Genomic DNA, 15,047 nt, shown 5'->3' on the forward strand with positions numbered 1-15,047 from the left:
GTTGAGGATCTCACATTGTGTCTGGTAGTAGTTTATGGCCTCGTCCAACCCTTATTTTACCTGCACAGGGCTGGGAAGACCTGAAGGTTAAATCAATGTATGGTAGATGTACAGAGAAACAATAATTCTTCTGACCCATCCTCTGTTAGACTTTAACTCTGACTTTGTATTTGTTGATGGAAATACCTGCCTCAGTCCATGTAACTGGAAATGTTGTCTTTACTGGTGTGTGTGTGTGTGTGTGTGTGTGTGTGTGTGTGTGTGTGTGTGTGTGTGTGTGTGTGTGTGTGTGTGTGTGTGTGTGTGTGTGTGTGTGTGTGTGTGTGTGTGTGTGTGTGTGTGTGTGTGTGTGTGTGTGTGTGTGTGTGTGTGTGTGTGTGTGTGTGTGTGTGTGTGTGTGTGTGTGTGTGTGTGTGTGTGTGTGTGTGTGTGTGTGTGTGTGTGTGTGTGTGTGTGTGTGTGTGTGTGTGTGTGAGTGTGAGAAACAAAACAAACACTAACTCAGGTTACCCCTGTGATAATTTGCCTTTGTGATGGGTAGTAAAATGATTTTGTATTAGTAAAATCACTTGTCACTGTATCGTCATGGTGTGATGACAAGCTGAGTTGCTGAATTTGTTGGACTTTTAGACCCTTTTGGGGTAAATTGTGTAAATAACAGAATATTAACTTGAAGTAGTTAGTCAAAGCAGAATATTTTCTACTGCTGAGATTAAAGATTTTCACGCGAAAATCTATCTAATCTCATCCATCTCCTATCCAGATCATGATAACAGTGATATCCTATCCTTTAATGCCAATAACTCCACCTCTTCTATGACTGTGCCATTAGAGTTGACTTAAATAAGATACTGGTTCATAATGCTTTGTCTTAACCTAAAAGAGCTGAACTGCCTTGTTGGTTTCCATGGTGACAGGGGCTATAACCATTTTACTTGTATATATAAAGAACATATTAAAAAAAGTTGCTGTGCCGTGACCTTGTTTTCAAAGTGAGATTATAATGTATATATTATAGGACTGTTAAAGTTAATGCGATAGTATCGCCTTAACGCAGCATTTTGCCCACTCCCATGTTGATAAGAACATTAAATACGTGACAAATCTCCCTTTAAGGTACATTTTGAACAGATAGAAAATTTTGCTATTAATTTGCGATAAATAAATGTTTGTGTAAATGTGTAAATAGCCTTTGACATGGCAGGAAGTAGAATTTAAATAAAACAATATATATTTTAACAAAATTCAAATATTTATTCATAAAAATACAGTGATTTGTACAAAACAGACAGGAAATTGTTCATGACTAAAAAATGGCAGGAAGGTGAATTATTTTCCCCACGCAATTTTTCTTGGCAGTTTCCTTTGTTAAACAAGAAATTTTTACCATTTGTTGGCTCCACACACACTATTATATACAGTACTGTATCCATTGTTTTCATTCTGTGTTTTGGCCAAAGAGCTGGTCTGATTAGCAGTGGCTATCCACCATAAGACATAATGGCTTTTCCTATGTGTGATTTAGTTCACACTAGTACAGTCTTTGACAATTGCTTTCAAAATAACAGTGTACTACTATGTTTGCCATTTGATTCACCATCCATCCCACAGCGTCTGTTTTTCATACGATCTCTTGGTTCAGCAGCTGGTGAGAGTAGATGGCATCTTCATAGTGGTATTTCTCTGCTATCGCCATGATGGAGTCATTGCACCGGATTCTACTCAAAATCTGCAGCACTTCAACCACAGAAGACCTACAGTAGACGGGGGGGGGGGCACACAAGAGAGTTAGAGAGTTGTGTGTTGGTATAAATGTTTGAAGAAAAATCGTGATATCTGCATGAATTTATGAAGACAACCACTAAATTAATTCTGTCACATTTTGTCACCTGTGTCACTGAAGCTGCAGATAGATGCACCGATACCAGATCGGATACCGGGCCAATACTGACTCAAATAGCTGTATCGGGTATCGGTGAATGGGGCCGATCTATTCAATTCAATTCTATGTTTATATACTATATACATTATATACTGGAGTTTTAATTCCTGTTTAAGTTTTGAGCAATATATAATTGAATAAATAAAAATAAATAAAAACTTTTGTACCAAGTTGCTGGTGCACGATTTATTATTTTAATAATAAATAACAATTCACTAATATTATATCTATGTATTTATTTGTTATATTTTGTTTTACAAAGTTAAGAAAGCAATGTTTAAGTCAAGCCGGATGTTGCCTTAGACATAAAGAATGATCCCAGTCACTTCCACACAGTGAGGCATACAGATTATTAATTAACGACTGGTATCGGATCGGTACTCGGTATCGGCTGATACCCAAAGCCCAGGTATCGCTATCGGTATCGAGACTGAAAAAGTCGGATCGGTGCATCCCTAGCTGCAGATGTCACAGGATGGGGCAATAGGGAGTCAGCTTTTATGTCCAACTGCTGGTGCATCGTCATGTATCCATAAACATACAATTTACAATAAATAAAAGTATCAAAAGTAAGATTTTGGATTTTAGCAGTTACTTAGCGGTTTAAAGATAAACTTAATGACATGGTACAAAACAAAGGAGACTTTTTTTTCCATTTTACTGTGACCAAGTTGACCTTACAACAATTCACAAATCTTTTTCTTTCTTACGGAAATGTGTTGTTTTTATTACCTGGTGTTTGGATCTTCAGCAGGCTGCTGTTTGCAGAAGGTGTGAACTTTCTGAACTAGGTGGTTCCTGAAATTCTGGAGCTGAGGCAAACAGGTATCCTCTCCTTTGAACCAAGAGAGCGGCAGACTATCTGCTATCTGGAGGAAGAGGGACAGAGAGACAAGTAGTGTGAGGTTAAGCAAGAAAATGTGAAGTAGTCACGCACATCCAAAACCAGAGTAGGTCGGTGCTGGACCAGTAGAAGACAGCAATGAAAACTGTAAAAGAAGGTCCGCACACTGTATTGGCACATCTTAGTAAGGGACGTTTCGAACAGATGCTCTTCTTCAGACTTAATAAATCTGCACAGAAACAACATCTTAAAAGTAAACCCAGATATCCCACATATAATCACAGGTAATGTTACATGTATATTAAGAAAAACACATACAGTACATACATAATATACAACAATATATACAAAAATACATATACAAACATTTATCAATCAATAATATAAGAACCTCACAGCTCATACGAATAACATCAAGCCGAGCGTTTACTTTTTAAGATGGCGTCTCTGCACAGATTTATTAAGTCTGAAAAAGAGCATCTGCTCGAAACATCGTTAACTAAGATGTGCCAGTAAATTGCACTTAAAGAGAGCTACAGTGTGCGGACCTTCTTCTACATTTTTCATAGACGACAAACAGCCAGACCATTATCAAGATCAAGCATAGAGGGGTACCAAAAATGCACATTCAACATTAAAAATGATCAATTTAAACACCTTTCTGCATGCATGGACAGCATTGTGGTCGAGTGTCTGACTGCACGCGGTGATCATCAGGTATCGGTTCAGCAGTTTGTCCAACATCAGTTCCTTCAATTCAGACTCAGGAAGCAGCAAATCCCATTTTCCCATGTTACCTAGTAGCTAATATAAACACAAAACAACAATGATTAACAAACAGCAGCCTGGAAAAATGTAACTCCCCACTTGGAGAGACTGAAACAATATCAGGCACAGAAGTGTTTTTTAAAAAACAAATTTGTAAGAGAGCAGTACTTTTATGGCCGTCCAGAACTGTTGATCCCTGAAGCGACACTGAGGAGACAACCTGTCTTCTAGGAGCCTGGTTAGAAAAACAAACAGCATAAATAATAGATTGAAAATACCATTATAAAGTAATTTGACACCCTTTTGATTGACCTGATCTTTGAAGAATATATCAAAGTTAAAGGTCGACAATTTGATCTAATGATTAAGCAGAAACACACTGATAGTCTGTACTGTATGCAGGGAAAAGAAGAGACTTCATTGTAGTAAACGTGTAAGAGCATGGGCTAGTGGATAGAGAAACGTCCTCAACAAGGATGACACAGGGGTGAAGTCATACCTGCTTTCTCCTGGTTATTCATTCAAATAATAACTTAATGTTTAAACTAAAAGATGCAAGAAAAGAAACTGACTTTTTGGGGTACAGAGGGATGAAGACATCTTCATCTACGCAGCTCCTCAGTCGGCCGATCAAAGCCTCTTTCAATGCCTGCATGGGACATAAATATACATCGTTAACACAGACATTTTCATACGCTGTGTATTTGACATGCACGTTATTGTATTTTTATACATATTGTATGTTAACGTTTTTCATATTATATGTTAATTGTTAGATGTTAGGGTTTCTAAAATCACTGTAGAGCTTGGGGCTTATTGTTTGAGTGTTTGACAGCTATGTGTCAGTGTTGGCCTTACCTTGACCGGTTTACTCTGCTCTCCTTCAAAGATGGAATAGTCCTCCTTCAGTCTGTGACAAACATCAGAGAGACAGACTGACTGATGGCGGGACATGGGATCCCACACCAGCTCCACGTAGGCTAAGCAAAGACAGAGCAAAAAAAGAAAAGAGAATGTGATGTTTCTGTAGTTTGACACATGTGTGGCCTAAACTGACTGATGAGGTTCAAACATGATAAATCACTAAGAAGAACGGGATGCTAGCCTGCTTTCCATTGTGGAGAAGCACCCTGTTACTTGAACAGGCAGCGGAAGAGCAGGAAGCAGAGGGGATGAGGGAGATAAGAAACATGTTGCTCTTAGAGAAAGAGGATAGAAATAAGGAGCAGGTACAGCAACTAGTAAAAATATATATTTTTTTCTCCAAGAAAATCATACAGCCTTTACCAATCACTATGTGCTCTTTCATTTGCATTTTTACTAAGGCTGTCAATCGATTCAAATATCTAATCGCAATTAATCGCATAATTGTCCATAGTTACTCAAGATTAATTGCAAATTAAACACACATTTTTTATCTGTTCAAAATGTACCTTAAAAAGGGAGATTTTTCAAGTATTTAATACTCTTATCAACATGGGAGTGGGCAAATATGCTGCTTTATGCAAATGTATGTATATATGTATTACTCAAAATCAATTAAAAACACAAAACAATGACAAATATTGTCCAGAAACCCTCACAGGTACTACATTTACCACTTTGAAAATGGCCATGCCAGTTTTTCCTTGCCAAAATTTAGCGCAAGTTTGTAGCGTTATTTAACCTCCTTCTTGACAAGCTCCTTCACTCTACTTTAGAACTGAGCCCGCTAGAACCTAAAATTCGCAAGTTGCATTAATGCATTAACGAAATTAGTGGCGTTAAAATGAATTTGCGTTAATGCCTTATTATCGCGTTAACTTTGACAGACCTAATTTTAACATATTACTTCTTATTGAAAATATGGCTCATTTTGGTGGTGGATAGGTACAAGTGTGTGAATGAGAGAGGGAAAAGTCATGTAGCATACATAAGTGAGTGGGTTACCTGTTATTTTTGGTAGGACAGTCTTTTCTATGACATTAGACAGTGTCTGTCTGTCTATGTGCTCCAGCTCCTCATGGCCATGCCCATGACAAAAGGTCTCCACGGCTGTGAACCACGGGAGGTTTTCAAAGTCCCCACTATCTTCCTGAAACACACATATTACATTGGACACATAATGTTAGAAGTTGTGTTGTGGCATCTGTGTGTACGTATGTGCTAGTCTCTGTGTTTGTGTCCACAGTGTACCTTTAGGGGGTCCCACGCCAGTAGCTGATGTCTTATGATGGGGTTCAACAACTTGGGCAGACACAGAGAGATGTAGGCACTGTGGTAAGAGTCAGAGTAAGAGCCTCTCCACTCTTCAAACCGGGACAGAATCTTCTTGACGTCGGAGAACTCGGCCTGGACGTCGGAAAACACGGCCTGGGACGTCAACAGGATATCAGCTGGAGAGGGAGCAGAGAGGGAAGGAAAGAGAGTCAGACAAAAGCAACCAAGGGATCAATTAATTCAATCTTGACTTCTGTTTTCTTCTACTTAGGATTTTAAAAAAGTACACTTTATAATATTAAAGCTGTCTGGTTGGAGCTTTTAGCTGAACAGGTGTAGAGCTGAACAGATTTAATTCCTTCTCACCCGTCTTCTTCTGCAGCTGCTCCTCCTCTTCTGCTGAGGGCTGTGTGTCTTCAGGAATATCAAAATCTTCTTCAGCTTTAACACCAGAGTCGGCCTCGCTGCAACAGGTCAGACAAATATACAAATATTTGTGTAGAGTAGAGTGTAGTAGCTATTTCACCTTGTACATCCCTCTCATTTTGTAAGCATTTCTAATGTACTATTACAGCAATCTTGTTGTTTATGTATAGAATATATTAAATATATGAACAAAGTAAATAAACAAAAAAAAAAAGACATGAACAAATGTTATTTTTATGACACTCACCCTTGAGTTTCTGGTCCATTGGTTGAGTTTCCACTCTGCTCATCTGTGCTATCTAAAAAAATGGGATGAAAAAAATCCAGTTAATGTCAATATTCCTTCTGGAGACCATTTTGAGACATATTGTATGAATACACAAATGCAAATACAGACACATGGACACACAGATGTTACTCACAGCTGAGCTGCTGTAGGCGGTCAGCCTGCTCCTTGATGCTCTGTCGTCTCTGCGCTAACAGTGCATCCATGTGGTCGGACAGCAGAGCGTGTAAGTCAAGCTCCAGTGAGTTGATCTCAATAACCTGTCAACAAATTAACCTCAGTCAGCAAATTACCATGGTCTGTCTTCAGAAGGGAGGTAATTCTGCAGCTTCCAATTGTTTTATATTTTTGCCAAGAAGTAGAGATAAAACTGTTCCTGTTAGACAAAACTGTCTGATTATGACAGAGAGCGTTAAATGAAGAGAGATCAAACATGTGTATTATGTAAAATGTGTTTAAAAATTCTTACTGTCACTTGGACAAGTACAATTTAAGATTCTATTATATCAACTTTATTAATTATTTGACATTTTTGCTTTTATATGATAGTTAACATCGGACATGGACTGAACAGATTTCCTAATTTCTGACCTTCTCCCGTAGACACTCCACCAGGTTGTGGATATAGAGGGTCATGGCTCTGTAAAACTTCAGCTGTCGCTCTGAGGAACTTTCCTCCAGAGTCTCCATGGAGGTTTTAGCGCTCTCAACGTCAAACTCCATCCTCCTCAGCTCTGCCTGCCGTGCACTGTGCACCTCCTTCAGGGAGTCTAGTCTATAAATCAGAAAGAGGTGAAGTGTGAAGAAAGGAATACACAGGTACTTGTTTGATTAGTGTAAATGTGTAATATATAATGTCTAATTGATGCTGTGGTGCGACATTAAGGCAAATAAAGCTAGAGAAAACTTACTTTGCAGTGATCCTTTTCTTGACCATTGAGATACTGATGGAAGGAAGAGTTGGGATTTTGACCCCCTTTGATCTCTTCTTTTGTTTTCGTCTGTCTCGCCTGCTGCTACTGCTGCTGTAGCTGTAGCTGCTGGATTCACTGCCAGATGGGCTCTGAGAGGAAGAAAATAGAAGGATGAAGGATGTCAACGCTGCCGTACTGAGGGGAGTAGTTACACTGATGGAAGGTTTGAGTCTTCAGAAAAAGATTCTGCCATTTGAGAGCACCAGATTTTACACTACATGGGACAAAAGTTCAAAACAGAAAGAGCGACACAGAAAAATGATACTAGAAAAAGAGGAAAACTTAAACTTAAAACATAAAAAAAATAATCTAAGAAAATATGGGAAAAAGATTAAGAGGGTAGGGCTGTCGCCGTGAAGGAATTTCCCCTGCGGTGATAATGATTGGCTCAACAGTGTGATATGCGGTAATAGTGCAACTTTTTTGCTTCACTTATCCTGATTTCAGGGCTGTATAAATAAGCTTATTGTTGGGCTATTATGAGGTATATTGTTGCATTTTATATGACAAAGATGACAGTTTTAAAACAAATTAAATAATGTTATTGTTAAATGCAGAACAAAGGAGGGCAATGAGGCGCAGCGGTTTTTTGCTTGCCATCTCCTGCGGTTGGTTTGAAAATATTGTGGTTATTGCGACAGCCCTATAAGAGGGCTATTTCAATCTCTTCCTACCTGTCCTCCTGGCCGTCTCTTGACTCCCTTCTCAATTTGTGTCTCCTCCCAAAGTTCCTGCTCGTCTTCTTCAGTTCCTGAGAAACTGGCATCACTTTCTCCTAGATTACACACAAACATACAAAATAGTACACTTGGTGCAAACAACAGGCCATTTTACTATAATTCTGTTGCTACAATAGTTTGACAGTTATACTAATTCACACGCTTATAGAAAAAGCAGTCACAAAATGCCAATTCCATGTTAAGCTAGATGTCACCGATACAATAATCTCTCCCTGCCTCTCATACCAAGTTTCTCAGCAATCCTCTCCCTAATGCTCTTCAATCTTGGGGCGAACTCGATTCTTCTCTCATGATCATCTGGCTCATCATCATCATCATCATCAACTCTGTCCTCTTCATCTTCCCTGCTGTAGTGTTCCGGGGTGCTACCAGCGGAGCTGTGGCCGTCTCTACCCAGAGAAATGTATTCTTTTGGGGCTCGAGTGCCGTGACGACGCTGCCACTTGGCTGCCTTGATCGCTTCTGCATTAGGGATGACTACTGTAAGACAAATCGAAAACAAATAAATGCAGGTATACACAAGGAACATGTATGGACAAACCAACTGTTGACACAATCCTATACACACACTCACACCAAACAGACCAGATGCAGGTATATAGCAAGCAGGATACTACTTATTATAAACAATAATAAAAGCAAATCAGTAGCAACAGAAAGTTGGCTTCTTAACACTGCTGGAAATGATGACAAAAGATTGTGTACTGTATGTTTTTCTCACTAGTAGTAATAATAGGACATTCAATGCATACGGAAAATAAGAAGAATGCTATTATTTTTATCTGTGCTGTAGGAACCTGTAGCCTCTATACTGTATGTAGATTTTGTCTTTTCTAAAACCTTTATCATCCACACACGAACAACCATCTGTGGCTTTATAAAAGAATTTTTTTTTTTTTTAAATCTCTGACACACAGTACACACATACAGTATACACACACAAAAACACATACCTGGTTTAGTAGCAGGGCAGCTGGAGTCTGAGGCTGAGCTAGCTGTGGGAGACCTGGCATCACCTTCATCACTGTCATTGTCATCATCATCGCTATCGTCATCATCATTATGGTGCAGAGCACGTGGTGAAGCCTGACTGTCATCATCTTGCCTGGGAGAAGCAGATGGTGGGAAACCTCTGAGTGCTGGGGCTGAGAGAGAAGAATGGGAGGCCAACATTATCACATTATTATCTAGATAATTACTGAAGTAAAATCAAAATCTTAACTATTACTTCAATGACTAAGACGTGTTAAGTTTGTAGGCTGACACTCCTAAAACATTTTCAACAAGTAAGAGTTTTGTATAGGCACCTTTTCAAAAGCAATATACCTCTACACAAGACCTTTGACTATGCTGACATGCTAATGCTTTTTCCACTCTTTTCCACAAATTCATAAATAAGCATTTGTCAAATTATACTACAACCACCTGTATTTCATCTGAATATACAATTACTTACACTGATTGGTGTTACAACATGTAGTCTGCCCTCATTTATATAAATGGTGTGGACAAAATATTAGAGAATTAGAGAGACAGAATATCGCGTGCCTCCAACTTGTGCAAAATGCTGCTGCTCGCTTTTTAACTAACACTTCCAGACGAGAACACATCACCCCTGTACTTTACTCGCTCCATTGGTTTCCAGTTCGCTTCAGAATCGATTTTAAGCTCTTGATGTTTGTTTTTAAAGCCATTAACAGCCTCGCCCCGCCTTATCTGTCCAAGATTTTAGCTCTCCGCGAGCATAACAGGGCTTTGCGGTCATTGGGTCAACCTTTTTTAGAAGTCCCAAGGTCGAGGTATAAGCTGTTGGGTGATCGTGCTTTTGCTGTCGCTGCTCCTAATCTATGGAACAAGTTACCCCCTGATATACGCACCATCACTGACCTAGGACTTTTTAAATCTAAGCTCAAGACTTTTTTATTTAGATTGGCTTTTAATACCTAGTAGCACTGTGACATTTTTCCTGTGCTTTTTATGTACCTTTTTATGATTTTATGATATGTTATGTTTTTATTCCTGTTATTTCTTAATGTAATTGATTGATAGACATTAGATTTCATTAGTGTCAGCTAGATGTACTTAATAAGCTGGCACCTGACATGTATTTAGTGTACGTATACTGTATTTTAACCTAAGATTTGTGTACGTAATGCAACATCTATCATAGTGATCTTCTAGAATGGTAGTCTAGTCAGGTTAGGTACCTACCTGTGCTTTTGCTGGTCTTGGCAGGTGAAGCCTCCTTCCTTCTTACTTGGAACAGCACAGCTTTATCAGAGGACTTCTTCAGCTTAAATGTTGGTTCCTCAACTAAGACAGTACAAACAAAATCAGAGATATATGAGCAAAACTTGCTGTTGAGCCCCTATTGACCCCTCAAATACAGAGGTGATGGAGACAATGTAATATCGCAGGGAAAACAAAAGAGCTGGTGGATTTCCACAGACGCACACACTCCTCCCCGACACCGGTGAACATCCAGGGAATGGACATTGAGATGGTGACATCTTACAAGTACCTGGGTGTTCACCTGAACAATAAACTGAACTGGACTGCCAATTCAAATGCACTCTACAGGAAAGGCCCGAGCACACTCCACCTGCTCAGAAGACTGAGGTCTTTTTTTAGTGCAGGGGGCACACCTGAAGACCTTTTATGACATTGTGGTGGCATCAGCCGTTTTTTTATGGAGTGGTCTGCTGGGGCAGCAGCATCTCGGCTGCGGACAGGAAGAGACTAGACAGAGTGATCAGGAAGGCCAGGTCTGTCCTGGGATGCCCCCTCGAAACAGTGGAGGTGGTGGAAGATAGGATGATGATGGCTAAGCTGTCATCCATGATGGAGAATGACTCCAACCCCATGCAGGACACCATCTCAGCACTAGAGAGCTCCTTCAGCGACATGCTGCTCCACCCAAAGTGTGTGAAGGAGCGCTATCACAGGTCCTTCCTTCCTGCAGCTGTCAGACTCCACAACCAGCACTGCTCCCAGTAGACCACTTACACACCAAAAACTGACTTTAACCTGATATTTTCAGGTGGAATTTCATTCATTCTCACTGTGCAATATCATTTTCCACTTGTGCAATTTTGTTAATAGTCTGTTTATTGTCAATACTGTATATACTGCTCCTATTGTTATACTTCCTTCTATTTAAATGGTTCATATTTTGTTACACTTTGTTTAGCTCTTTTTTTACTTGTTTTTTTGCACTATCCCCTTTGCTGCTGTACACTGCAAATGTCCCCACTGTGGGTCTAATAAAGGAATATCTTATCTTATCAATTGATCAATATATCAATATAATATCCCTGTGAACTGGCAATGAATGACAAATCTGGTTAAATGTATTCTGTCAATACATCTTTTCTTTTGAGCCTCATTCCTGCTGGCAACTTCAGGCAAATGTATTATTTACTTTCGTATTACAGCTCGTTGAGTAAACGTCTGTTTGGGGTCCGTCTTTGAAACATATTGACTTTCAAAACGTCACATTTACAGACTTATTTACCTTCTTTGTCTTCAGAGAAACTGAGGATGGAGTTTGTTTTCTCCTTAAACCCATATTTGTCTTTATCTTCTCTGTCCTCTGTCACCTCCAGCGTCTCCCCGTCCTCTCTGTCGCTGCTGGCCGGCTCAGGAGGCGTCTCTTCCCGCTTGGAGCTGCAGGTGATACCGCGGCTCTGGGACACTTTCAACGGCTTATTTACCGCGTTTACCGGAGCTTTCTCATCTTCCTTTCCGTCTTCTCTGCTCTTCGGCTCGTCCTCCTCGTCGCTGGAGTTATCTTTTCTCTGCCGGAAGTTCCTCCGGGGCTTTTTATTGAACATTTTCCTCCACTAACTAAACTTACATGAAGAAACGCTGGTTTGTTGCTAGGACGGACTGAACCGCGGTACGTCACGTCAGAAATCGCTTGACAACGTCGCAAAAAGGTAAAGCAGCCGCAATGTAGTGATGGGAATTTCGTCTCTTTTTAGTGAGCCGGTTCATTTGGCTCAGCTCACCAAGAAGAGCCGGCTCTTTCGGCTCCCAAACGGCTCTTCGTTTTACCACTTCTGCCTTTTATAATTCAGCCAAATTTAGCGACCTATGATTAGTATGTGTGCACATATATCACTTAAATTATTCAATATAACTATACTAAACCTTATAATTTCCAGAATATCGTAATTTTACATGCTGCTTCGTTTCCGACTGTCACTCAACTTGTCTGCTATTTGCGCACCGCACCGCACCACAACTCACCTCAGCGCACCGCAGCGACACATCCCAACGCACCGCAACGCACCCCACCGCACCGCACTCCTCTCTCTTTCTCTCCTCATCTCCCTCCTGCTCTGTAGCTGTAGACCGCCAGTGCGGCGCGCACCCCCGCCCGCCCCTCTCGCCCATCCCTGCTTGATGGTGTGATCCTCGTATGTAATAACCTGATCGGTTGCACGGCGTCAATAACACAACATTCAGTCACAGTCAGTGCATGGAGTGCCCGTGGTGCGGAGTAGATCGTCCTATCATTCTGCCTTGAATTAATTAATTAAAAAAAATTTAAAAAACGGCTCTCAGACGGGAGCCGGCTCTTATCGTTCACTTAAAAGAGCCGGCTCTTTGAACCAGCTCGTTCGTGACCAACACATCACTATGAAGCAGCCGCAATGCACTATGGGCTATGTAGTTTGCGTATAGGGGGCTAATCAAACTGTGAAGAAAACTGAGTCCACTTTCATTTAATTTGACATTATTTTGGAAAACATTTTCACACACAGTGAACTGTAATGTAGGCTCTACAATTTACTAGCTAGGCCCTTCTTATCGAGACTACATCTTCTAAATAGGAATAATATTCAGTTGAGACGACGGTTAGAACACATTGTAGCCTAGGCTACGTTCCAAATCGCATACTTTTTCTTTTTACTTCTAGTACGTACTGCAGCTGCCCTTACAAAGTACGTACTGTTTCATGCAGTATACATACAATTGGGACATACTACTTCGTCATAACATTGCAACTTGAACTTTGACCCTTTTGCTCATATATCCCTTCTGCACAGGTGATTGTGGGTCAGAATAGCCAGAAAAGCATGCTGGCTTGCATACTGCAAAATAAGACTGGATGTAGTAGGACGTCCTGGTAGTTTTGGCATACTGCATTTGACATACTATGTATTGGGACATACTAAATCTTTTTCTGGCATACTAAATAGTAGGTTAGTATGGGGTATTGGAACGCACAGTACGTACTAAAGGCGCAATGTTATGCATATTGCATGCAACACTGCACAGCTGCAGTATGTACTAAAAGTAAAAATAAAAAGTATGTGATTTGGAACACACCCCTAGGTGATGTTAACGGAAGTCAATGTAGGACTTCAAATGAGGAAAAAAAAAAAGACTACAGTTCTTGTGCTGCGTCTTCCTTATCTTTCTCCCATCAATTCTTCTCCTTCTTCTCCTTCTTCTTTGGTGTTTATTGGAGATGCATTACCGCCACCATCTGGACTGGAGTGTGGAACAGGAGATTGTGCAGAAACAAAAAATAAATAAATAAATAAAAATAATAATAATAAAAAAATAATAATAATAATGAGGAAAACTCGAGATTCGTTTAACTAAATCAGTGTCTCTTAAAAACTGAATAATTTCACAGTATATATGTTATCTGCTGTATTCCCCCAAGAGACCTGACAATGTAAAGTCCTGATGTTTTGCCTTCCTTAGTGACTGTAAAAGGCGATTCCTCTGGATACTGTAATTCCTGCAGTGTATCAGTACATGTTCGACAGTTTCTAGTTGATTACATTACATTGATTACATTCTCATGTGCAACATTACTGTTCATTGTGTGCAATATTAATGTCCAACATGTGCAATATTACTTATTTTTCTGTTTGTTAGCTTACTTTACCTTTTTTATTTTACTTACCTTATCTTATTTACTCATTTTACTAAATGTATCTTACTTAATTGTTATTCTATTAGGCACTGGTGCTAGAAATAGTACTTTTTCTATTTTATACAATTGAACTTGTTGTAATGTTGTTGTATTTTTGAGCAATCTCTGGCACAAGAATTTCCTTCGGGATTAATAAAGTTCTATCTTATCTTATCTTATCTTATCTTAAAGGTCCCATATCGTGCTCTTTTTCAGATTCATACTTGTATTTTGTGTTTCTACTAGAACATGTTTACATGCTGTAATGTTAAAAAAAAACTTAATTTTCCTCGTACTGTCTGCCTGAATATGCCTGTATTCACCCTCTGTCTGAAACGCTCCATTTTAGCTAATTTCAAAGGAACTGCAACGGAATTGCATTGCTAGGCAACAGTTTGGGTCCATGTGTACTTCCTGTCAGCTGATATCATTAACATACACTGCAACGGGAAATAAACTGGGACACATTTAGAATGTTTATGTTTAAAACCATGTATGATCTAAATATTGTATATTTGTGACCTCACAAATGGACAGAAATCCTAACGGCTTGTTTCAAACGCACAATTTCTGAATACGGTCTGTGTGTATTTCTCCATATATTGAGCCTTTTGATACTTTCACAGTATTTATATAGCACTTAAACCTGCTTTATAGTATATAAAAAACATGAAAATCTCACTTTTTACAATATGGGACCTTTAAATAGGAATAATATTCAGTTGAGACGACGGTTAGAGCAGTTTGTAACCAAGGCGACGTTAACTGAAGTCAATGTAGGACTTCAAAATGAGGGATAAAAAGACTATAGTTCTTGTGTTGCCGTCTTCCTTATCTTTCTCCCATCAATTGTTCTCCTTCCCCATCTGTTCAACTCGTATTCCTCCCTCTTTCTCTCTCTCCTCCCACTCAGTGGAGACGTTAACAGCCTCG

The 15,047-nt window shown here is 39.6% G+C and overlaps 1 protein-coding gene across 1 annotated transcript; it reads right to left on the reverse strand.

Moving 5' to 3' along the window:
* Positions 1–1,231: 1,231 nt before the first annotated feature.
* gcfc2 (GC-rich sequence DNA-binding factor 2) lies at positions 1,232–12,110 on the reverse strand. Its single transcript, XM_074612586.1, has 18 exons — positions 11,694–12,110; positions 10,391–10,492; positions 9,133–9,324; positions 8,405–8,659; positions 8,114–8,214; positions 7,377–7,528; positions 7,057–7,240; positions 6,602–6,725; positions 6,427–6,478; positions 6,120–6,217; positions 5,730–5,929; positions 5,484–5,628; positions 4,413–4,534; positions 4,127–4,203; positions 3,723–3,789; positions 3,444–3,590; positions 2,675–2,811; positions 1,232–1,754 (listed from the first exon to the last, which is right to left on the reverse strand). The coding sequence occupies exons 1-18, from the start codon at positions 12,010–12,012 to the stop codon at positions 1,622–1,624; spliced, it is 2,607 nt and encodes an 868-aa protein (XP_074468687.1). The 5' UTR covers positions 12,013–12,110; the 3' UTR covers positions 1,232–1,621.
* Positions 12,111–15,047: the final 2,937 nt, after the last annotated feature.

This window comes from Sebastes fasciatus, chromosome 2 (assembly GCF_043250625.1).
Source record: "Sebastes fasciatus isolate fSebFas1 chromosome 2, fSebFas1.pri, whole genome shotgun sequence".
Lineage (NCBI taxonomy): Eukaryota > Metazoa > Chordata > Actinopteri > Perciformes > Sebastidae > Sebastes > Sebastes fasciatus.

Coding starts and splice junctions, on each gene's coding strand:
- gcfc2 (XM_074612586.1), bottom strand. CDS start 12,012: ATGTTCAATAAAAAGCCCCGGAGGAACTTCCGGCAGAGAAAAGATAAC. Junction 10,493..11,693: donor TTTCTCTGAAGACAAAGAAG/GTAAATAAGTCT, acceptor GTACTGTCTTAG/TTGAGGAACCAACATTTAAG. Junction 4,204..4,412: donor AGCAGAGTAAACCGGTCAAG/GTAAGGCCAACA, acceptor TGTCCCATGCAG/GCATTGAAAGAGGCTTTGAT.